The sequence below is a fragment of the Mirounga angustirostris genome, unplaced genomic scaffold (assembly GCF_029215605.1).
Source record: "Mirounga angustirostris isolate CCGP_5_RB_7025 unplaced genomic scaffold, mMirAng1.0.hap1 SCAF_13, whole genome shotgun sequence".
Taxonomy (NCBI): domain Eukaryota; kingdom Metazoa; phylum Chordata; class Mammalia; order Carnivora; family Phocidae; genus Mirounga; species Mirounga angustirostris.
The window spans coordinates 57,389,763-57,412,175 of NW_026991721.1; the positions used below are offsets into that span (position 1 = coordinate 57,389,763).

At 51.4% G+C, this 22,413-nt stretch overlaps 2 protein-coding genes across 27 annotated transcripts in view; one reads left to right on the forward strand and one right to left on the reverse strand.

Moving 5' to 3' along the window:
- NUP98 (nucleoporin 98 and 96 precursor) overlaps positions 1–1,760 on the reverse strand; it is a 120,627-nt gene extending 118,867 nt beyond the window's left edge. For 5 of the 9 annotated variants that reach the window (XM_045894309.3, XM_064577000.1, XM_045894311.3 and 2 more), the window contains exon 1: positions 1,572–1,756. The gene's annotated coding sequence lies outside the window, so the exon portion shown is untranslated. Of the gene's footprint in view, positions 1–1,571 lie in introns of all 9 variants that reach the window. The other 4 variants (XM_064577001.1, XM_064576999.1, XM_045894308.3 and 1 more) reach the window with 3 other exon arrangements.
- A 308-nt stretch (positions 1,761–2,068) lies between these two features.
- On the forward strand, positions 2,069–22,207 carry PGAP2 (post-GPI attachment to proteins 2). Of its 18 annotated transcripts, none has more exons than XM_045894302.3 (9): positions 2,075–2,175; positions 8,945–8,965; positions 11,824–11,998; positions 13,389–13,467; positions 15,992–16,066; positions 19,730–19,982; positions 20,124–20,230; positions 20,873–20,981; positions 21,191–22,207. In XM_045894302.3, the coding sequence occupies exons 3-9, from the start codon at positions 11,865–11,867 to the stop codon at positions 21,319–21,321; spliced, it is 888 nt and encodes a 295-aa protein (XP_045750258.1). In that variant the 5' UTR covers positions 2,075–2,175; positions 8,945–8,965; positions 11,824–11,864; the 3' UTR covers positions 21,322–22,207. The 18 variants fall into 18 exon arrangements, with proteins under 18 accessions (XP_064433079.1, XP_045750256.1, XP_064433082.1 ...); XM_064577007.1 differs by having other exon boundaries at positions 20,124–20,218; XM_064577008.1 differs by having other exon boundaries at positions 13,413–13,467.
- Positions 22,208–22,413: the final 206 nt, after the last annotated feature.

Genomic DNA, 22,413 nt, shown 5'->3' on the forward strand with positions numbered 1-22,413 from the left:
GAAAATGTCACAGAAAATATACTCTGTTCACATCTATGTGTTTAGACTACTGTACTCTTCTGCTCTTACACACTAGTTTTCAGTTTTTGCTTTGTCATCTAAACAAGAACAAAGTGATGATCTCACCAGTGTGAACAGACCAAAGTGGCGACTTTTTAATTCAATTTCCTCAAATCTTAATGAAGAGTGAAAAAAATAATTCTATCAAAGTATTTCCCAGTACCTCCAATTTGTCCAAGTTCTGGTTTTGTTTTTTAATATCCTTCTTCCACCAAGTAAACATATCATCTGTCACCCAGTTAACAAGCACTTCCCTTTATAAGACTGTCACAGGGAATGATCACTGCTCTTTTCTTTCTTCCAGTTAGTTTCTTCCATAGTTTCACTTTCTCACCTTATCCTACTACAATACTTTGAATTCAGTACCAAAGGAGCCATGAGTATAAGAACCACAAAATTACCACTGCCTATCTAAGTTTTGTCTGTACTTCCTGCTTCCTATTCCAATACTGTTATGAGTCACGAATTGGATTCTTTCTTCTGAATCCCCAGCAGCTGACACAAATAAAAATTTCAGATTTGGAATAGGAAATTAGCCAGACATGTAGTCTTATGGATTCGTTTCCAATACATTTACATCACTGACATTCTTCCGCCAACTTTTTAGTTCTCACGGTTTAGGTTACGGTACCGCAAATGAAGCTTCTGCCTTTACACAAACAGAAGTGGTACCAACCAGATCGGAAACGCTATCAAAGACTGCTTCTAACTACCGAATGCTCCCCGCCCCCAACCTCCAGAGGGAACCTTCAAATAATGGGAGGCTGGAACACCCAGGAAGAGTGATACAGGAGAAAAATTTCTAGACTGAGTCACATCTGGTATTGGCTAATCCCGTCCGTTCTCTGGACCTCAGTTTCTCCATCTGTAAAACTTGCACGTGATGTACGGTAGGGGGATTGGCTTAATTTCTAAGGTCTCTATGGCCATAGTAATCCAGAAATCCCATCTTTCTCCTCATCTAGTTTTACATGGAACACGTGGGAGGACAGAAAATAACCTTTTACTCCACTAAACCGACCTTAACTCTCAGATATTATTTTAAAAAGCTAACAAACTCCCGACCCACCCACCCTAAACCTCGGGCTACAAATTTCCCCCGTGGAGACGCCAAAGGCAAATTAAAGCCCATCCAGCACGATGGTCAAGGAAGTGCTAGGGAGACCCTACTCAGAGTACTAAGACGCTGCCCCCGCAAAGGGCCCGCCCACCTAATCACCGTCGGGCAAACGAAGGAGTACCACCAGATACATGGACGCTCCCTCCGCGTAGGCTGCCACGGGAGACCCCGGGGCACAGACTCTACGAATCTCGATTCTCTCCTAGCGCCCAAGAGCCCAGCCTCGGGGCCGCAGGGTAGCGCGCCCCGCCCCCTCCCTCAGGGCAGAAGGTGCGCGCCGGGGCGCGAGACTTCCGCGCGGAGGGCCTGGGACGCCCCGCGCACCCGCCCGCCCTGAGGGGAGGAGGAGCCTGTCGGTCCGGGGCCGCCACCGCCTGGGTTCCCGACTTACCGCGGTGCGGCAGGAGAAGGAAGTGTCAGGAGTGAAGGCCTCGGCCCGTCCGCCACCCGCCGCTCAGAGAGCAGCGCGCGGCCGCCACGAAACCGTCGCCGCCGCTACCACCACCGCCACCGACCGCCGCTTCGGGCGCAGCGCGCAGAGGGCCCGACTGCGTCACACGCCGCCCGCCGTCAGAGGCTCGCTCCGGGCGCTCCGCCCTCGCTGTCTGCGCATTGGCAGACGCTTCCGCCACTCTAAGCCCGCCCTGTTATTCATTGGGCAACGAGTCTTTTGAAACCTAACGTGAGGGCGATCTTTGGGAGAAGGGGAGAGGGGGAAGAGGAGGGACATAAGGAGTTACGGAGAGGAAAGGGGAGGGGCGGTGGGAGGGACATGAAGTCTCGCCCCTCTCTGCCGCGATTGGCTGGGGGAGAGTCGTGATGTCATACAGGGCCCCCTCGAAGTGGGCTTGTGAGTGGCTGCATTGGGGTGCACTGGGCGGGGTGTGGGGGAAAGGTGGTGACGCTATACCCAGGCTCCGCCCCCTGCCTTGGAGCCGAGACAGTCGGGCTGCTGAAACTCGGGCCAATCAGAAGGGAGGCTCCAGGATGGCATGGTAACTATTCTACCCTTTCCTAGCCCCAGTCCGCGGGCGGTGATGGGAACGCTTCCCCGTAGTCCTGCCCGCACTTCCTGGCCAGACCACGTGCGGAGCTGGAGGGCTCTCCCGGGAGGTCTGTCTCTTTGAGTAGCTTGCCTGCCCCTGCTCTGAGGCCCCAAAACCTGGCCTTCCCAACCCATGCCGGCCCCATCACAACCTTTCCCTCTCTGAATCCCTAGAATAGGCGCTATAAGCATGCCCTAAGGAAATGGCTCAGTGTAGGCTGTGTTACAAATGAGGATTCTTGGAACTTCTTAACGACCTGCACTTTAGGAACTCCTATTTATTCTTAAAGGCCTGGTTCAAATATTCCCACCTTCTCTGGGATGCATTCCCGGATCTCTCTCAGAGAGTTGGGCTAATGCTTGGGCAGGCTTCTGTTACAGCCTTGTCACTTTGTATCCTATTATTTACTTTTCTGTCTTCTGTGCCCAGGCTCTTAGAGGTCAGAGCTGCATCTTAGTCATTTGGGTTTCTTCCGCCTACCCCACTTGATATTACAGGGCGGGAAGGTTAAGCATGTTCTAGAAAACAGACCTAGTGACTGAGGGTCCCACACAGAATAGCAGGGACTGTGCTCAGAAAGCAAAACCTATTCAGGCTACCGCTCCACCACCACCACCTTCTCCTAGAACATAAGTACAAAACTGAAATGGGCTCTGCCCAAACGTAGATGAACTTAAATCCCTCTGAGTGTTGGACGGTAGCAAGGGATTAGAAATAATTGACTAATTTGTCAAAAAGTGGAATGGTTGTAAAGATGAAATAAGATAGGGGCCCCTGGGTGGCTCAGTCGTTGGGCGTCTGCCTTCAGCTCAGGTCATGATCCCAGGGTCCTGGGATCGAGCCCCGCATCGGGCTCCCTGCTTGGCCGGGGGCCTGCTTCTCCCTCTCCCACTCCCCCGCTTGTGTTCCCTCTCTCGCTGTCTCTCTCTGTGTCAAATAAATAAATAAATAATCTAAAAAAAAAAAAAAAAGATGAACTAAGATAATGGATAGGAGAAATCTGGTACATTGTAGGTGCTCAGTAGATGCTCAAAGGAAAAAATAAATAAATATATGGATGGTCAAATAGTAAAGCTAGTTTAAACATCTTACTCCAGCCACTTTCCCCCCCACTTCTGCATCCAAACATCCCTTCCTTTCCTCCACTTACCTGTGTTTTACATTAAAAGTCATTAGCTCTCCCTGGATAGTTTCCTGTAGCTTCCTCACTGCCCTACTGAAACTGATTTCTCACCCTCCAGTCCTGAAACCCAACTGTGATTAAACCTCTCTGCTACTTATTTATTCTAGTGTACCTAAGGCCAGGCAAACAGTATAGGTCCACATTAAATGTTTGACCATGAATGAGTGAATTATTGTCTTAAGTAGAATAATAGTACAAGTGTGAGACTTTTGAGTCAGTGAACCCTGGGTTTAAATCTGAGCCCAACCATTTATTAGCTGTGTGAACTTGGGCAAATTTCTTAACACCTGAATTCAGTTTCCTTGTCTGTAAAATGAGGGTAACAACTGTAATTTTAGGGTTGTTGAGAGAATTAAATGAGATAAAGCATTTAGCATGGTACCCAGTATACAGTGAGCCCTCAATAAATGATAGTTTTTCCTATTCTTTAAAAATGTCAAGGAATTCCTGGGGCACCTGGGTGGCTCAGTCAGTTAAACGTCCAACTCTTGATTTCAGCTCAGGTCATGATCTCAGGGTCGTTAGATTGAGTCCTGAGTTGGGCTCCACACTGAACATACAACCTGCTTAACATTCTCTCTCTCCCTCTGCCCCTCCTCCGCCCCCCCCTCGCGCATGCGTGTACACTGTCTCAAAAATTAAATAAATAAATAAATAAATAAAATATCAAGGAGTTCCCATTCTTAATATTCTGACATTGATTCTGACATAGAAATGGGGCTCAGAAGTACGTTATGAATGAGTAAGTAAATACATTCAGTCCAAAGTACTAGCGGGTATATAGAGCTGGGATCCTTAAATAGTGCATACTTGTGGGAAGACTGGAGGGAGAGACATTGGATGAGGGGTACCACAGGGAGAAATTTCCTATAACTCTGATGATTTCTATATAGGAGGACCTCTCGTTAGGTTCTCTGGTAGGCATGTGGCCCACAAGCTCGTCATTCCCAGGTACTTCTGCCCTAGGAAGGACTTTGTGGACCACATACTCTTACTCTGCCTAATTCGCATAACACCCCTTTGTGGTTTTTTTTTTTTTAACATTTTATTTATTAGAGAGAGAGAGAGCACAAGAGGGGAAGTGGCAGGCAGAGGGAAAGGGAGAAGCAGGCTCCCCAAGGAGCAGGGAGCCCGATGTGGGGCTCGATCCCAGGACCCTGGGATCATGACCTGAGCCAAAGGCTGTTGCTTAACCAACTGAGCCACCCAGGCACCCCTGAACCCCTTTGATTATCATCACCTTCCTTCTTCCCCTCTAAAGAAAAGGAGTTTGGTGCATGCTCACAAAAGCTTGCTGAGCCAAGCCCTCTCCTGGGCATCAGGAGCCCAGAGAGGTCCACAGCTCAACACTCTGCTCTGGCCAAGAGAGACAAAGCAAAGGAAAGTCTGTCCTAGGAACCCCCAGTCTCTCACAAACATACTCTGAGAACTCACCTTATGCAGCTTGGAAGCATTGGTGCTCAGGGAGGAGACAGGACCCTTATGGACCACAGAATCAAGGAAGGGCAAGAGACTTCCTTTCAGAATGATGGTCTAGATTTCTTATGTGGTACATTGGAAAGAGTGGCAGAATTGGAGTCAAACAGCTAAGTTCAAATACCAGTCTCACTACTTTTTAGACCTTGCACAAATTATTGAACTGTTCTGTGACCCAGCTTTCTTGTCTATAAAATGGGCACAAAAATTCCCATGTTGTAAGGCTGTTGTAAAGGTCAAATAAGGGAATTTGCAAAGGACTGTGCACATGTTTGACACATAGTAAGCACCCAGTAAATGTTGATTTCCTTCCTCTTTTCCTACCACTTGATAAGGAAGGATGATGTTTATAAATAGCATATAATTGGGTAGGTCCACTTATAAGAGATTTTTTTCAATAAATACAGTACAGTACTGTAAATGTATTTTCTCTCCTTTATGACTTTCTTAGTAATGTATTCTTTTCTCCAGCTTATTTTATTGTAAGACTACAGTATATAATACATATGACATACAAAATATGTGTTAAGGCTTCTGGTCAACAGTAGGCTCTTAGTAGTTAAGGTTTTGGGGAGTCAAAAGTTATACTTGGATTTTGGACTGTGGGGGGGTTAGCACCCCTAACACCTGTATTGTTCAAGGGTCAACTATATTCACAAAGTTGGGCAACTATCACTACTATCTAATTCCAGAAGATTTTCATAAGCCCAAAAAAGAAACCCCAGACCATTAGCAGTCATTCCGCATCTCTCCCTTCCCCCAGCCCCTGGCAACCACTATTCTACTTTCTGTCTCAATGAATTTGCCTATCTGGACATTTCCTATAAATGGAATCATACAACACGTGGCCTTTGTGTCTGACTTCTTTCACTTAACATAATGTTTTCAAGGTTCATCCATGTTGTAGCACTTATCAGAACTTCATTCCATTTTATGGTAGAATAACATTCCATTTTATGGATAAGCCATATTTCATTTATATATCCAAAAGTTGAATGACATTTGAATTTCTACCTTGTGGCTACTATGAATCATGCTATTATGGACACTTGTGTACGAGTTTTTGTGTGGACTCGGACGATGGGCAAATGCCCATTTGGCAAACACTGAGTGCCCGCTGAATGAAGGCGAGACTGGAGGCTTAGATGCTTGTTCAACTTCTTTATTGGTACGATAGATTCCATCAAATTTACCTCACCAGATTATTAAGAGGATCAAATTAGAAAGTGTACAGAAAGTTCCTGGCACCTAGTAAGAACTCATTCTTCTCCTCTACTTTTTCTCACATAAATCAAGGTAGGTGATAGGCTTTTGAACTGGCAGTGGAAGAAACGGATTCGGGGAGTGTCCATGACAGCTGTGGTCACACAGTTCAGAAAAGGCTCAGTCAGGAGAGTTCAGGCTGTAGCTTCCACACTGGGTCCTAAGAGCCATGAGTATCTTCCGTGAGTATCTTCCACATGCCTGGCACACTGCTCTTTTACTTCATTTAATTCTCACAGCAACCCTGTGCTGTGGATATTCCTAAAACCATCTTACAGATGAAGAAACCGAGATTCAGGACTGTGTGGTGAATTGCCCCAGTCATCAAAGAATTAAAGGCAAGATTAATGCACCTCGAGTTTCAGGCCTTGGGGGTAGTCTAGAGGCAGAGAGAGGGGACCCAGCCTCAGGGAATGGTATTTAGAGCCAAAGGAACAGACCAGGTGTCAAGACAGGGAATAAAGGCCAGGAGCAGGCATCTGTGGGTTGGAGCTAGACAAAAACAGATGACACGAAACCCTAAGATAGGAAACCTACATCTAGTTAATGAAACTAAAAAGAGGTGGTTTTTTCAGTAAAGTTTTACTAATTGTTCATTTGTCCTGGGGCCTTAAAGGACAGGGTGAAGGAGAGTTCAAGTTCAACAAAAGAAGTTTTTAGAATAAGGCTTTGTCCCTCCAGGGATGCCTGGTGGCTGGTTCAGGCGGTTAAGCGTCTGCCTTTGGCTCGGGTCATGATCCCAGGGTCCTGGGATTGAGTCCCTCATCGGGCTCCTTGTTCAGCGGGGAGCCTGCTTCTCGCTCTGTGTGCCGCTCCCCCTGCTTGTGCTCCCCGCCCCACAAATAAATAAGTAAAATCTAAAAAAAAAAAGAAAAGACATCACCCCTCCAGACTTGGAGCCCCCAGGAGTGAGATATCTCTGGGTCCCCACCATTGCCCAGCTAGGGCCAGCCACAGAGAGGGCCTAGGCTGAGTGAATGAAGAAGAGTGAATGCATGAAAAAGAGCTCTGGTAAGTTCATCAAATCTGAGCCTCTGTATCCCCACGGTGGTGATTATAGCTACCTTATGGGGTTAACATTATAAGTTGACTCATTTTTTTAAGATTTTATTCATTTATTTGAGAGAGAGAGAGAGGGAGAGGTGGACTTCCCGCTGAGCAGAGAGCCTGATGCAGGCCGGATCCCAGGACCCCAAGACCACAACCTGAGCTGAAGGCCGATGCCCAACCGACTGAGCCACCCAGGAGCGCCTATATAGTTGACTCTTGAACAACACAGGGGTGAGGAGTGCTGAACCCTGGCACAATCAAAAATCCATGTATAACTTTTGACTCCTCCAGAACTTAACTATAAATAGCCTACTGTTGACCGAAGCCTTACCGATAACAAACTGTCGATTAACACATATTTTGTATGTTATATGTTTCATATACTGTATTCTTACAATAAAGTAAGCTAGAGAAAAGAACATGTTATTAAGAAAATCATAAGGAAGGGCACGTTCTGCATGGAGCACTGGGTGTTATACGCAAACAATGAATCATGGAACACTACATCAAAAACTAATGATGTAATGTATGGTGATTTATATAACATAATAATAATTAAAAAAGAGAAAAAAAATCATAAGGAAGAAAGGGTGCCTAGCTGGCTCAGTCAGTAGAGCATGTGACTTTTGATCTTGGGGCCTTGAGTTTGAGCCCCACGTTGCGTGTGGAGCCTACTTTAAAAAAATAAATGTTTTTTTTAGAGAAAGTCATAAGGAAGAGAAAATACATTTACAATACTGTGCTGTATCAAAAAAAAAAAAAAATCCACATATAAGGTGGACCTGTGATGTTCAAACTCCTGTTGTTCCAGGGTCAACCGTATAGGGATTAAGAGAAGGGCTTCAGGTGCCAGACCCCCATCCTGGTTCTGACATTTAGAACTGTGTGAATAGGTAACATACCTTTTCTGTTTTCCATTGGTAAAGTGGGGATATTAATAGTATCTCCCTCATGAGTTTTTTTTTTTTAAGATTTTATTTATTTATTTGACAGAGAGAGACACAGTGAGAGAGGGAACACAAGCAGGGGGAGTGGGAGAGGGAGAAGCAGGCTTCCCAGGGAGCAGGGAGCCCATGCGGGGCTCGTTGTGAGGCTCCATCGCAGGACCCTGGAATCATGACCTGAGCCGAAGGCAGACGCTTAACGAATGGACCACCCAGGCGCCCCTACCTCATGGGGTTTTTATGAGGATTAAATGGGATAATGCATAAAAAGTAAAAAAAGTCCCTGGAAGACAGAGGGTGCTCAAAATGTGCTAATTATTACCGTAGGGATTTAAATAGGAAAATGTGATGGTGATCATGTCTAGCTCAGAAGTCCTTCACCCCCTGCAGGTGCTCTGACAACCCCAAGAGCCCTCGTCGGGTTCCTGGGGATCAATCCTCTCTTGGCAGGGAGAGACCCCGGGGGAGTGGGAAGGGGGGTGGAGGAGATCCTTGCTCTGTTATATCGGACAGGACAGGGCGCCCTCTCCTGATCAAAGGTGGGAACAGCTCTGGCCCAGAGCTTTTGGGGTGGGCCTCACTGATCTCTCTACCCGTAAGGTGCTCTTCCCTTTGCTCGAATCGGCTCTGGGGAGCAAAGTTAGGGGGGACGGGCGCTGAGGCTGGGGCAAAACTGTTGTAATGTTTCAGAAGGGCGAGGCTGGATAATTCGGCTAGAATGGGGGCGTGGGCAGGAGGGACTGAGGTTAGGATATGAGAGAATTCGGGGCCCTGTTGAATTAATTTTATGTTCTTCCAACAGGTGATGGAACACAGCTGAGAGGTAAGGTGACAAGGTGGCTTATCCAACGTGTCAAACCCAGGGGTCCAGGGCTCTTCCGGCTGCCCCCACGCAGCGGGAATTAGTGGGGCAAACTAAGAGAGCTGGAGAGACACGGCACCAGGGGACGCCGGAGCAAGGGGGAGAGCCAAGGGTCTAGGTCCGCAGAGGTGGGGAGGGGCCAACGGAGGATCTGGGCGCAGTTTCCTCCCCAAGCGCGCTGGCCCCGCCCCCGCCATTCCCGCTCCGGCCCGCCCTCCCCCCCCCCCCCCCCCCCCCCCCGCCGCTTGCCCCGGGCTGGGCCTGGGCTCCCCTCGGGTTCCCCCAGGGCCCGGTCTGCGCTGGCGCGGCCTCCTCGCCGCCACATCCTGGGTGAGTATGGGGATGGGTGTGCCGGACTGCCGGGCAACCCCACTTGGGGGAGCTCCGCCACGCGGTCCGGCCTCCTCAAGGCCCAGCCCCACGTTCTGGCGGTGCTGGTGCCTGCCCAGGATCTTCTGCTGTGCCGACTTCTGAACTAACCCTTCCCCCACCCCCTGCTCCCCCACATGGTGGCTGGGTGTGCATTGGTTGAGCTCTCCCTTCCCTTCACAGGGACTGCTGGTTGGGATTTCTCTTGAGGTGTTGGGGAGCCCTGGAACCCCATAAAGTAATTTCAAATCCCACCTCTGCCAATTATTGGCCTGTGACCTTGGGCAAGTCTTTTAAACCTCCCTCAGCCTCAATTTCCTCTACTGTAAAATGGAAATACACAGGCTATAGGGCCTACCTCATAGAATTATAGTCAGGGTTACAAGAAACAATGTATAACAAGTGTATCAAGTGCTATTCAGGGTGCCTCAGACTCAGAAGGTGCTGGAGGCTAAGATCTCTGGGACCTTTGGAGACCAGGTAGGGGTACTCCTGAGAAAGTGGTAGCCAGCTAAGTAGTCCCTATGAAGAAGTTAAGAGCTGACTGGGACTGAACAGCTGCCCTTCAGGTAGTGAGCTCCCTGTCCTGAGGCCCAGAGAAGTAAAATGGCCACGTTGGAATGGCCTTATTAGTAATCTAAACCACATGATCTTCATGTTGCACAGCTGTGGGAAAAGCCCCAGAGTGGTTAGATGACTTGTCCAAGGTCACACAGCTAAAAGAGAAGCCAGGCATACCTCCAAGCTGTGGAACAGACCATTCCTCCAGCCTCTTTACCCACCCTCTGCCTTGGGCAGTGCCTATTCATTCCTGGAGGATCTGGTCTTCAGTTTGGGCATCCCAGTGGTTCCTGAGGGATCTAGAGCTGCTGGCTTCAGGAGGGGGCTGGTGATGCTATAAGCACAGAATCAGGGTTTGGACTGGGTGGGGAAGTTGCTCCCCTTCTGGGGCCTCTGGGGATTACAGTCCATTTGGGGATGATCCAAGAAACGTGTTTGATTTGGCTGTCACTAGGGCCCCTTCCAACTCCCCTGGGAGATCCCTGACCCCTGAAGAGAGAAAGGAGCTTGGGCCACTGGAGCAGGCAGCCTAATCGGGCCTGGCAGAGAGGCGGGTGGGGGAAGATGGAGGAGAACACAGAGGCTTGTTCACCTGGTTCTGGAATGCCAGGAGGTGCTTCCTGAGGGTGGGACCAGGAAGAGTTGGGGCTTGATCTGGCAAGACCTTTGAGCCCAGAAGGGCAGGTTCTTTATGAATCTGGAACCAGTCCTAGTTTGGCCACAAGAAGCCTAAGTTCCAAGGATGGCTGTCCATCAGGCTCAGCATCAGGCTTTGAGGAAGGACCTTTCTCTGTCTTCATCTTGGTTTCTCTGTCTTTGCAGTGGGGACAGGGCTCCCTGACTGATCTATATAGGATTTGATTTACCTTTCTTTCTCTTACGGACAGGCACCCCTTCTCTCTCCCCTCCTAATCTGACCTAACCTGACCTTTCTGCCTAGACCTCTGGCCCAGAGAGGAAGGAGTCAAAGAAGGCTGGGGTTGTAGTTTGTGACCCTGTGGGCCCCACATCTCCCCACTGCTGGCTCTTCCTTCAAGTTGTTGTGTGACCTGGAGCAGGTTCCTGCTCCTCTCTTGGCCTCAATTTCACCTTCTGTGCACTGAGGGAGCCTGGGATTGTTGGTGTGTACTTGGTTATTATAGTTGCTGACCCTCCTATCCTCATCTGAGGGGGGAGTCACAATCCTCAGGAGCCTTTACTTCATCCCTGGAGGGGGATGGACAGGCCCCATGGGTACTGGGAAGACTCCAGAAGCTGACAAGGCAGCTCTTTCCAGCAAACAGCAAGCCCAGGCTAGCACTAGGCCTGATTCTGCAAAGCCTTTCACCCTCAGAGCACGTGAGGCAGCAGGCGGGGTCGAGCAGGGGCTCCGGGCTCTATTGGCTTCCATGGAGTCCTTGCTGCTGTGCGCTAGGGTGCAGGCACACAGAGCCTGGGAAGGGACTGAAGGTACAGAAAGCCCTGGGCCAGTGGGTGAAGCAGGGAGAGCTGATGGAGGCCCTGAAGCCTGGAGGCTCAAAGGCCGGTGGGAGATGGGCCATTCTGTCCACGGGGAAGTTGTAGGGTTGGTTCCTGAAACAAGAGAGACCAGTTAAACCAGCTGTTGTTGTAAAGCCAGCTACAAGGGAGAAGAAGTTCTCCCAATCTGTTCAAGCTTCCTTTTAGCACAGATTGGGTTTGTTGTCTTTACTCTGAAATTGAGGATGAATATTCTCTTGGGATTCTCATTCTTCAGGGCGGGAGCTGTCCAAACTTAGGGGCTAGATGGCTTTCTTAGACCCTTCACCCCATAGCACAGCTAAGCTGAGGATTGAGCACAAGGGCTAGATTTGCCACCGAGGCCCGGCCTGGCTGCCTTGGGTCTTGACAGCACATTACTTCATCCCCAGGTCTGACAAGATGTACCAGGTCCCACTGCCGCTGGACCGGGATGGGACCCTGGTCCGGCTCCGCTTCACCCTGGTGGCCCTGGTCACGGTCTGCTGTCCACTTGTCGCCTTCCTCTTCTGCATCCTCTGGTCCCTGCTCTTCCACTTCAAGGAGACTACGGCCACACACTGTGGGGTAGGGCTTGCACAGGGGTGGTCGGGGAACAATATCTCATCTTCAGGCCCATTTGGATCTCTTTTGGATCCTGATTCTATTGTTACAGGATTAGTGAGCCCTCCAGTGAGGTCCGTCAAACAAATTCGGCTGCTGGGGGTTAAGGTGCCTGCAAATTGAGGTCTCAGGAATTAGCCTTCTGCCACTTTCCATGGAGGTCACTAGGGCCTGCAGTCACTGAAGTTGGGCAGCCCCAGGACCCAGAACCCAATCCTTACTTCATAGCAGGCAGATTCAGGAGCCCCAGGGTTTTGTGAGGGATGGAGAGAGAACTGGCCTGAGCTAGAAGGTGCTGGAGCCTCTTAGTGCGGCACTGTGGGCTGTGCCTGTCTCTGTGGGAATGTGATTATGTGTGCGTGTGTGTAGGGACACGACTGTATGTGTGTGGGAGAGACTGTGTCTGTGCGGGTCTGGATGGGGGCCTGATGATGTGTGTGTGTATGTGTTCCATATGTGTGTATGGGCTACGTTCCCATAGGCAGCCATGCACCCTCTAGACTGGGTATGGCGTGCTGGGCAAGGAGGAAAAACGTGAGTTTTCTCTGTAGTATACCAGAGTAAAGAGGGCGAGGCCTGTGCTGACCTCTGTTACCCTCCAGGCTCATCCACTGACTCTATATTACCTGAGACACAGAGACTGAGCCTCAGCTTCCCCATGTCTAAAATGGGGTTGATAATTCCCATCCTCATTCTCAGGGCCAGTGTAGAGCTCCAGATAGAGGAAGAATAGGAAGGTGGTTTGGGAAATGTGAAGGATGAGGAGCAGAAGGAAGAGGAGGAAAAGGAGTTTGTCAGGTTGGAAGGCAGGGCAGGAGAGGAAGAGCTTAGGGGCTGGAGGTTTAAAAGAGGCAGGGCCTGGACATGGACCCTTGGAGTAGCATCAGAGAGAGCTCTGAAGGCCCCCACTCAGCTCAGCTTCCTGCCTCCCTATAAAGAGCATCTGCTCCAGAAATAGGGCTATGACTAGGACTGGGGTCTGGCTGGCAGTATGGAGTGGGGCCTACTTCCTTTGTTCATATGACTTGAAGTTTTCCCTCTCCTTGATTTGTCAATGGGTAGGTGTTGGCCTTGAGCTCTGGGCAGCCAGTGTGATGAGACCCAGGGCTGGGAGCTATCAGAAAGAACAGAACTGGAAGACAAGGGGGGTGAGCAGGTGATCTGGGGGGGATCAGAAAGGGCCCAACCAATGGCCTTTTCTGAGCTAGTTTTCACCTTAGATAATGCTTCAAATGTTTCTCTCACCCTGGTCAACTCCTTTGTATCCTGCAAAACCCTTCTCAAGTGTCTCCTCCTTTGAAAAGCCTTCCCTAGCCTCCTTGGGGGCCAACTTAATCTCTCCCTCCTCCGGGAGTTCCCTGTTTTATCTTTCCTACAGTTCTATCACATCGTGTTTGTGTCCTGTTCCCCACCAGACCTGGAGCTCCTTCAAGGTGGGCACTACATTTGAATCAGAAAGAATTTGTTGAAAAATAAATAGGATCCCCCCCCCTCCAGCCCAATGCCCTGGGAAAAAGAAGGCCTGATACCATGTAGTCCATACAGAAAATTTTAATACTTGTACAGCATATGGAGTTAAATGGAGTAGGCTGTTTGCTCTGCCCCTCATGGCTGGCTTCTGAGGGCTAATGGGATCAGTAACTCAGCACACCTGACGTACCTATACTCCATTCTTGGCATACTAGTTAGGGAACTAAGGCATAGGCGTGGCAGAGGTACCTGGCCCCTCTAGGGCAGGACTGAGCTTAGTGACCCAGGGGGTGATTTTGTCCCTGCTCCCTGGGATGACCATGCTGGAGCCTCCTAGGGGCAGTCCAGGTGGGATGTCTGCTCTGAATTTCTCACCTAGATCATTCCAGGAATGGCTAACCCTAGGAATAAAAGAAGTAACCTTAGCCTACTGCATCTATAAATAGATGACTTTGCCTTTGCTTGCACATCCCCAGTGATGGGGAGCTTCCCCTCCAGGCAGCCTATTCCAAGGAGGCCTAGTAACTAACAATTAGCAAGCTTTTCCTTGTAGTGAGCATACATTCTCTTTCTGGTGAATCTCTGCTTTTGCACTGACTCTGCTTTGGGAGCCTGAGAGCTACTTTCTCCTCCTGGCATCAAGCCAGTCCTACAGAGATGGAACGGCAGTAATTGGGGGGGGGGGTCCCTGAGTTTACCCTTATTGGGTAGCATAGCTCCAGTTCTTTCGGGCAACCCTCACAGGACAGGCGCCCCTAGACTTGTTCCAGTTGGTCACTGTTCTCTCCATACAAGGCCCTGATGTGGGCAGAGGACTTCAAGCAGCCTGGGCAGTAGAGGCAAAAGCAGGCCCGTTGCAGTCCCATTACTGGCTCTTAGGCCCCTGTTCAGGCATCTCGAGCTGATGTTAGCTGTTTGTGCACAGCAGGCTGGACGCTGATAACCGCATATCCAGGCCCATCTAGATCTCTTTTGGATCCTGAATCTGTTGTCTTAAGATTAGCTCTCCAGTGAGGCCCAGCAGACCTACTCTGGCTCCAACAAAAAGGGGTGAAATCCTATTCTGCTTTCTCCCTTTCCCTTCCCAGAAACCCACCTGTATCCCAGGACACAGCCCTCAGAAAGGTCCCTACACCCATCCCTGGCAAGGAAGCTACCCTAGGCTGACCTTAGCCACTATCACTCTGATCTTTGCAGAGTGTTCCAGGGTTTATGATATGGCCTTGTTGGTCCTGGGAGGGCTGTGTGCTTGGGCAGGCGTGGAGATCTGGGCTCTGTGGGCGGGAGGACAGGCCCTGGCGAGCTAGGGGTGGGACCCTCCAGTCTTAGAAGAGTCTCAGTCTCGCTAGAGCCCTCAACCCAAGCCCCGGATCCATCTGTCAGCACCCAGTGTGAGTGTTGCCCAGTGCGAGCCCCCTCCCCCATTTCCCTGATGCTGAGCTGGACTAGTGGACTGGGGTTCTCTTAACGGAGGGAGGTATGTGTCCCAAGGGGGGTTTGATTCCTAGGTCTTTTAATACAAAGCCATTTTTGTCTGTCCCACAAAAGGGAACCCAGCTTGCAAGTCATGGTGGTTGGGGCAGTGGGAGGTGGGAGGAGGGAGTTCTCTGCCTAGAGGGAGAAGAGAGTGGAAGAAAGTCAGTTCCCTTGGTCTGGGTCTGGCCCAGCAGACAGGCTCAAGGTGAGTGGAGGAGATTCCTGTGACCCTCAGATTCCTATAACCTTTGGATTGGGTGACATGGTCTTTTCAGAGAGGAAGGAGATGGAGGTCTGGGCCTCTGCAGGGACCCTGGTATCTTGAGATGACAATACTGCTGGCCTGAGGCTTGGATCATTCTGAGCCTGGGGGTGGGCTGGTTGGCAGCCTGTGGCCCCAGTGAAATGTTCTGGGTACCCCCACTGTTCCTAGTTGAACTTGGGTGAAGAGCAGGAATGTGGTCAGACGGGGTCAGTGGGAGGGCTGAGTCTGAGCCAAGGGTCCTTTATTTAGGTTATTTGGCCTGAAGAAAACCTTGACTTGGGAGCTTTAGGCTATCAGGTGGCTGAGATCTTAGTTCGAATGTTTGATCCTGGCATAGTTCTCCCCTTCTGTGGAACAGAAATAGCAATCTTTCTACCTCTGACCCTTCCGAGTGGGTATGAGAGTCTTGAGAATGAGGTGGCCCATCAGAACTCCCCATGTCCAGGCCACTGGGAGCGTCTATTCTCCAGACTTGTCAAGAGGTGGACCTACAGGACCATTGTGCCAAAGGGATTCCTAAGCGCTGATGCTGCCTGACTCAGCTGCCCCTGCCCCATCTCTCTCTGCACCTCCTGATCTTTTGCACCGCTTTCCTTTTCCCCTTACGTTCTTTCTACCTTTCTACTCTGGCTCTTCCCTCTACCCAGAGGAGCCAGCTCTGGAAAAGGCCTCACTTCCCGAGGCCCACGTGTCCCACCAGGCCCCAAGTTGTGTCCCTCGCCCTGCTTGGGCATCACTCCCTACAGGATGTTCTCTGCGGCCTCACAGCCCTTGGACCCAGACGGGACTGTGTTCCGGCTCCGCTTCACGGCCATGATCTGGTGGGTCATCACTTTCCCCATGTTCGGCTTCTTCTTCTGCATCATCTGGTCCCTGGTGTTCCACTTTGAGTACACGGTGGCCACTGACTGTGGGGTGAGTGCCACGCTCCCCCGCACCTGGGTCAGGGCCAGGTCAGGGCCAGGTGGGGAGATGGCCTTAAGAGTGGAATCAGAGAGTAGGAGAGAAGGCGGAGGGTCAGAGAGAGGGGAAAGGGATGAAGGGATGGTGGGGGGCAAGTCAGAGTTGGGGGAATTTGTGGGGAGAGACTCAGTGAGAGTAGATTACAGAGAGTGCCAGGGAGCAGAGGGGAGGAGGAGGGGGGAGTAGGCAAGAGAGGCCATGAGAGGGAGGAGGAGGCTGAAGAAAGACCAGACTGGGAAGGAAGCCAGGACTGGGGAGTTAGATGCGGCCAGGAGCCAGAAGTCATAGGTGGCTTTAGTCCAGACTGGGGGCCTGGCCTGAGAGGACCCCCCCAGCCCTGCCCTGGAATCTTCTAGTTTGGTTTCTCCCTCTGGCAGCCTCGGGCCCCACAGCTTGTCCACTCAGGGCTCTGCTAGCTAGAAGAAACCTGCCTCCATGAGCAGTCCACCAGGCCTTTCTGAGGGCCCAGGGGTAGAGGTTCTGGGTCAGGGGCATGGAACTGAACATGCACTTGCCCTTAGCCTCTCATCCTACAAGAGACAGTCCTAGACACAGATGGTCAGGCTGAGTGAGATGGGAGGCACTGTGATAAAGGGGAGCACAGGGGTCACGGGGCCCAGAGCAAGCACTTAATCTAGCCTGGATGTTGGGGAAGACTTCCTTCCTGAAGCAGGGGGCATTGCAGCTATGCGGGTAAAGAAGGATTTTGTGAATGCCAGGCTGACAACTTTTGATTTTATCCAGAGGGCAGTGGTGAGCTTTGGAACGATTTGAGGCAGGAAAGGGGCATGATCAGATTTATGCTTTAGAAGACCATTCTGGCTCCTGGGTAGAGAGAACAGTTGTAAGGTCAGGGGGCAAGAATAGGGAGATCAGTGAAGAGGCTGGTGTAGTAGTTCACGCTACTGGGGAGACCAGAGCTAAAATAGGGACTATGAGGATAGAGAGGTAGGGATGGAGTCCAGAGAAAGGTAGCAGGTTGAATTGATAGGGATGAGAGTTTGTGTCCATTTGGCAAAGGATGAGGGCAGTAGACAGAAAAGTCATCCATAACTTTGGGGGATTTTATCAAAGGAATGAATCTCTAATGGTGAAATCCGAGGTGCTATGGTAGGAAATTTTTTGGACCCTCACCCTTTATACCATGTGAATTTCTGATCTACTGCCCTGCCACAGATCCACTGAGCCACGTCTTCCATGCCAGTGGAGGGTTTCTGTTCTTGGGGAAAAGGGGTTATGTTCCCACCTCAGTACCCTTAGCTCTGAACTCATGGGGAGACTTGGGGTGAACTGGGTACCTGGTCTCTGATAAGCTCCTGATGTTGCTGGCATAGTTGGTGAGTAGGGAACTTGTGTGCTTGGGATGGGGGGGCATATATGAATATCTATACCTGATTATGCATGTGTGTGTGTGCGTGTATGTGTGCGCGCGCACGCATTGGGGGGGAGAGATAAGAGAAAATGCCTGCTCTAAGCATCCTACCTCCACCCCTAATCTGCAAGGAGCTTACGAGGATGGCACGAGTAGCCACAGTGCCCTGAATCTCCCTCCCTCCTGAGGCGTCACCCCAGCTCTTTGCCATCTCTACACTTTACCTGTTTCCCAGCATCAGTTAGGGCTCTGGGCTCTCCCAGCCAAGCTTTAAAAGCTCATGCTGGAAAAAACAAACAAACCAACAAACAAACTCATGCTGGTTCTGCTCCCCTTAAAGTAGCTGGGGTTGGGGCAGGAGTTTTCAGAATGAATATTCTAGGAAGTGGAGGCCACACTCTTACTAACCTTACTTAGGGGACCTAACTCAGAGTGGCAGAACAGTTAGGAGGCTTGGAGGTGTCAGAAGTCTCTGGCGAAGATATGATTCTCACCTCTCGCTCATATGCAGTCTTCCCATGTTCAAGAACCACATAGCTCACCAGCTAGTTGTAGGCTTTTCATGGAAGTTGGTCTTGGGAAAGCCATCACCATAGCCACTGTGTGCCGAAGGCTGCAGACGCTCTGCATACGTTATATTTAATATTCGTAATCATCCTGCGAGGTAGGTGGTAGTATCCCTATTTTGCCGACGAGGCAATTGAAGCTCTGAGAGGTGAAGTGACCGGCTCAAGGCCGCTCAGCTAATAAAGGCAGAGATGGGATGCAGACCCGGGTTTGTGTGGCTCCAGAGCCTCCATGCTGCCTCTTTACTGACAACTCAGGGTGAGTATCTAAGCCTCGTCTCCAGCTATAGTATCTCAAGCCGTCGCCTTGACAGCAGCACCCTCTCTCCAAGAACGCTGCACATCGCTTCCTCTGATAGTGCTGAGGGGAAATCTATCTCCTTTTCTGGGAAGGCTTCGAAGCCCCTGGCTGGTGATCCCCCAGGCCGACCCCTGCTCTGTGAGCTGCCTCCATCACTGCCTCCCTTCCCAGCCTTGATGGAGCCCCAGTCAGCATCCCCATGAAGTGTAAGGAAGGGATCTTCCAGAACTGCGTCTCTGAAGACTGGCCCTGCTCCAGTCACTGGGCTCTGGCACTGCTCCGGCTCTTGTTGAAAGTCTAAAAAATGTCCACAGAAAGTGTGTGCAACAGACCGGTAGCTTCCAGTCCTGGAATCCTTTAGGAATGCAGATTCCCATATTCCAGACTGGCTACATTCTCACACAATCCCCGGTGAGTTACATGCACGTTAAAGGTAGAGGCCCTGCTCTAGGCCCTGGACTCTGAGAGGTCGTCCTCCTAGCCCTGGCTCTCCTGTCAGCATCTACACTGTTGTTCATTCATCCCTCCTCCTCTCACCCTCTCATGCAAACAACACACCAATCCTCATGGCTGTGTGTGTGACCTCCTCCTCCTTCCTCAACTTTAAAGAATAGTGCTCCAATTCCTTGAGGAAGGAGGAATTCCAGGCTTTGAGAAAGATGAATGGGAGAGAGGAACCAGAATAGGGTCATTTTCTTAGGCTATCCCAGGTTAAGAGCACCCACTTTCTTACGCATGATCAGGGTGGGGGTACCCTTCTGACCCAGCCCCCGCCCCCAGGATCTCACAGTACCCTCTAGCACCTTGGCATATCTACCCAGAAGAATAAGGGAAGCTGGGAGGAGTCAGAAGAACATCTTGGCTGCCCAGTGAATCCAGCACTGTCCCAAGGAAGCTCAGGTGGTTGGTCCTCAAGACTGTATCTAGGGCCCTGGGCTCATGGAACCTCCCACAAGGCCTTATCAAAGGCACCGCTCTGTTCTATGGGCTCAGAGAGCATCTGAATCTGTCTCCAGCTTCCGCAGCCATGTATAGGTTCCATCAAGTCCCTGCACACACCCCAGGCTGCCTGGGGAATGAGAACAAGCACCCTGGGGCCTGGACCTGGCAGGGGACATCTCCCAGGAGAGCCTTGGGGGTGCGTGAAGGAGGACTTCCTGGAAGGGAAGGGGCTGGAGTGGAGCCTCCTGAGAGCCAGGGTGATTCTGAGAGAGGGAGAGAAGGCTCTCCAGGTGGGTGGGGCCAGTGGAGGCCTGCCACCAGACGGGTCCCCACTCTCTAGGTGCCCAATTACCTGCCTTCGGTGAGCTCGGCCATCGGTGGGGAGGTGCCCCAGCGCTACGTGTGGCGCTTCTGCATCGGCCTGCACTCGGCGCCTCGCTTCCTGGTGGCCTTCGCCTACTGGAACCACTACCTCAGCTGCGCATGCCCGTGTCCCGGCTACCGCCCGCTTTGCCGCCTCAACTTTGGCCTCAACATTGTGGAGAACCTCGCGCTGCTAGTGCTCACCTACGTCTCCTCTTCCGAGGACTTCAGTGGGTGCCCGGATGAGGGAAGGAGGAGCAGGGAAGGGTTGGGGAGGGTCGCCCCCGCACCCTCCCGCACTCGGACCTTCAGACGGAGGGGTTCAGACGCTCCCTGCGGTGCGTGCTCCCAACCCTCCTCTCTCCCTCCAGCCATCCACGAAAATGCTTTCATTGTGTTCATCGCCTCATCCCTCAGTCACATGCTCCTCACCTGCATTCTCTGGCGGCTGACCAAGAAGCACACAGTAAGTCAGGAGGTACGGTCTACCCCTAGTGGGGCTCCAGGTGGCCCAGAGGAAAATCAAGGACACGTGTCCTCAGGATTCGGGTAATGGTGAGGTGGGAACCGGAGTTCTAATGGGAATCCGGGCCGGGGCTGGGACTTGGGGACAAGTGGAGGGTGATCGATGGGTCAGAATCTAGGACTGTGTTCGGATAGTATGGGAGATTGGAAAATAGAAGAGATGGAGGCGCCGAGTGGGGGTAGAACGAGGGACAGCACCCAGGCTGCTGTGGGTTAGAAACAGTGTCAGGGGTCTGTGGTCTGTATTACCTCCAGTGCCCCTCCCGCAACACACACACACACACACGCGCGCGCGCGCGCACGCCTTTCTTCTCCCCACAGTATGTGGAGGCGTCATGTTGGTGGGTGACTCCAGGTAACTTTCATATTCCATCCGGCTGAAGTGGGAGGGGCAGGGACACCTCTGCTCCTTGGCCTCATTATCCTCCCAAATGCAGGGATATGAACATGCCCATCATTCCCGCTGCCCTTGCCTGTGCCCCCTTCCATAACCAAGGGAGGTAAGAGACACAGCCCTTAGGAACCAGGGCCAAGAGGGGAGGCTGTCCACACACATCCAGCAGGCTACAGAGTGATCAGATAGCCCATCCCCTAGGACCGCAAGTCCTACAACTGGAAGCAGCGGCTTTTCATCATCAACTTCATCTCCTTCTTCACGGCTCTGGCTGTCTACTTCCGGCACAACATGTATTGTGAGGCTGGAGGTGAGGCCAGGCTGGGATCCATAGGTGGTCACGGTGGCTATGGGACAGATGTCATGTTTTCTGTAGTGTGCGCTATGGCAGTGGTCTTGGGGGCTTGCTGCCACTGTGTCCCCTGTGTAGGGATGTGGTGGTGGTGATTCAGCAAGAGGCCCCGGGGTTGGGGTGGGGAAGAAGGCTCACCATGCTCTGTTCTTGTGTCCTCACAACAGTGTACACAATTTTTGCCATCCTGGAGTACACTGTTGTCCTAACCAACATGGCGTTCCACATGACGGCCTGGTGGGACTTCGGGAACAAGGAGCTGCTCATTACCTCCCAGCCTGAGGAAAAGCGATTCTAAACCCTTTCTCTTCGGCTAGGAAGGAGGTGGTCCACTGCCCAGAAACTAGAAACAAGACACTGCACTCTGGCCTTCCCCACACCGTGTCCTCTGTGGGCCCTGCTGAAGCGGGGGGAGGGCGGAAGAAAGGAGGAAGGGCACAGGACAGGGCTTCAGGCAGCCCTGCGGGCTTCTCCTTTCCCTCACCCCACCTGAAGGCCTAGGAACCTTCAAGCAGCATCACCCTTATCTGAGAGGCCCCAGGAGGCTGAGCTGGAAGTAGAGCTCCACCATCTGGTGCTAAAAAAAGTCCTGAGGTTCATAACCACCACCCGTTCTTGACCTTTACATAGCCGCCTCTTGCGGAGGTCAGGGACCACTGAGCAGTGGCTGCTACCTGAAAACCACAGCCATTTCTCTCCACCGGGTCGTTCGCTTGACTGTGTCTAATCATCTCCTGTGCACACCCAGGCCTAGGGCCACCATCCCCTGCTAAGTTTGCTCAGGTGTTCTAGCCCTGACTTCACCTCCCATTTAGTGTGTATGCTTCCCTATCTAAGCCTCGGTGTGTCCGGGTGGGTGATGGGGGGCGGGAGGGCTGTAGGATTTGCACGGGCCCTGCCAGTGGTTCTGACACCACCTTGTGGAGGTGGTGTTCTGTACCTGAAGGCTGATGTGCTCCAGAAAAAGCACTGGTACGGCACCTATTTTCCTTCCCTTCTGAAATCTCTGGCTTACAGACTCTTCTTCCGTGACAAAGGTGTGGGGTGGAGTCAGGGGCAGATTCCTGCCCTAAAATGGGCTCTCTGGTGTCCCCGTATCTCCCTACTGCCCCATGCCCTGACCTTTTTGGGTTGTACATTTTATTTCAAATAATAAAAAATTTTTTTTTTTTTTTTTTTCCCCAACAGCCTGGGCTAGGCTTGCTTGTCTTTGTTTCATGGAACTGAAATGAGGGACAGGCTCCAGGATGGAGGGAATAAGTCCATGGCAGGGTATGGTTCCAAGTGGCTTCCCACCTCAGGCCTGGAGTCTCCTAAGGCTGGTCTAAGACCCAATTTTGGTGAGTAGGAGTGACTGAGCCATCCCTGTAATGACTCTAGGCTTGGAGGC

What these genes read in the sequence shown, in the direction of transcription:
- PGAP2 (XM_045894304.2), top strand. Translation starts at nt 11,834, where the DNA reads ATGTACCAGGTCCCACTGCCGCTGGACCGGGATGGGACCCTGGTCCGG. An exon ending in CTACGGCCACACACTGTGGG is followed by an intron (nt 11,999 to 15,953) that starts GTAGGGCTTGCA and finishes CCAGGCCCCAAG; the next exon opens with TTGTGTCCCTCGCCCTGCTT. An exon ending in CTCCTCTTCCGAGGACTTCA is followed by an intron (nt 19,983 to 20,123) that starts GTGGGTGCCCGG and finishes CTCTCCCTCCAG; the next exon opens with CCATCCACGAAAATGCTTTC.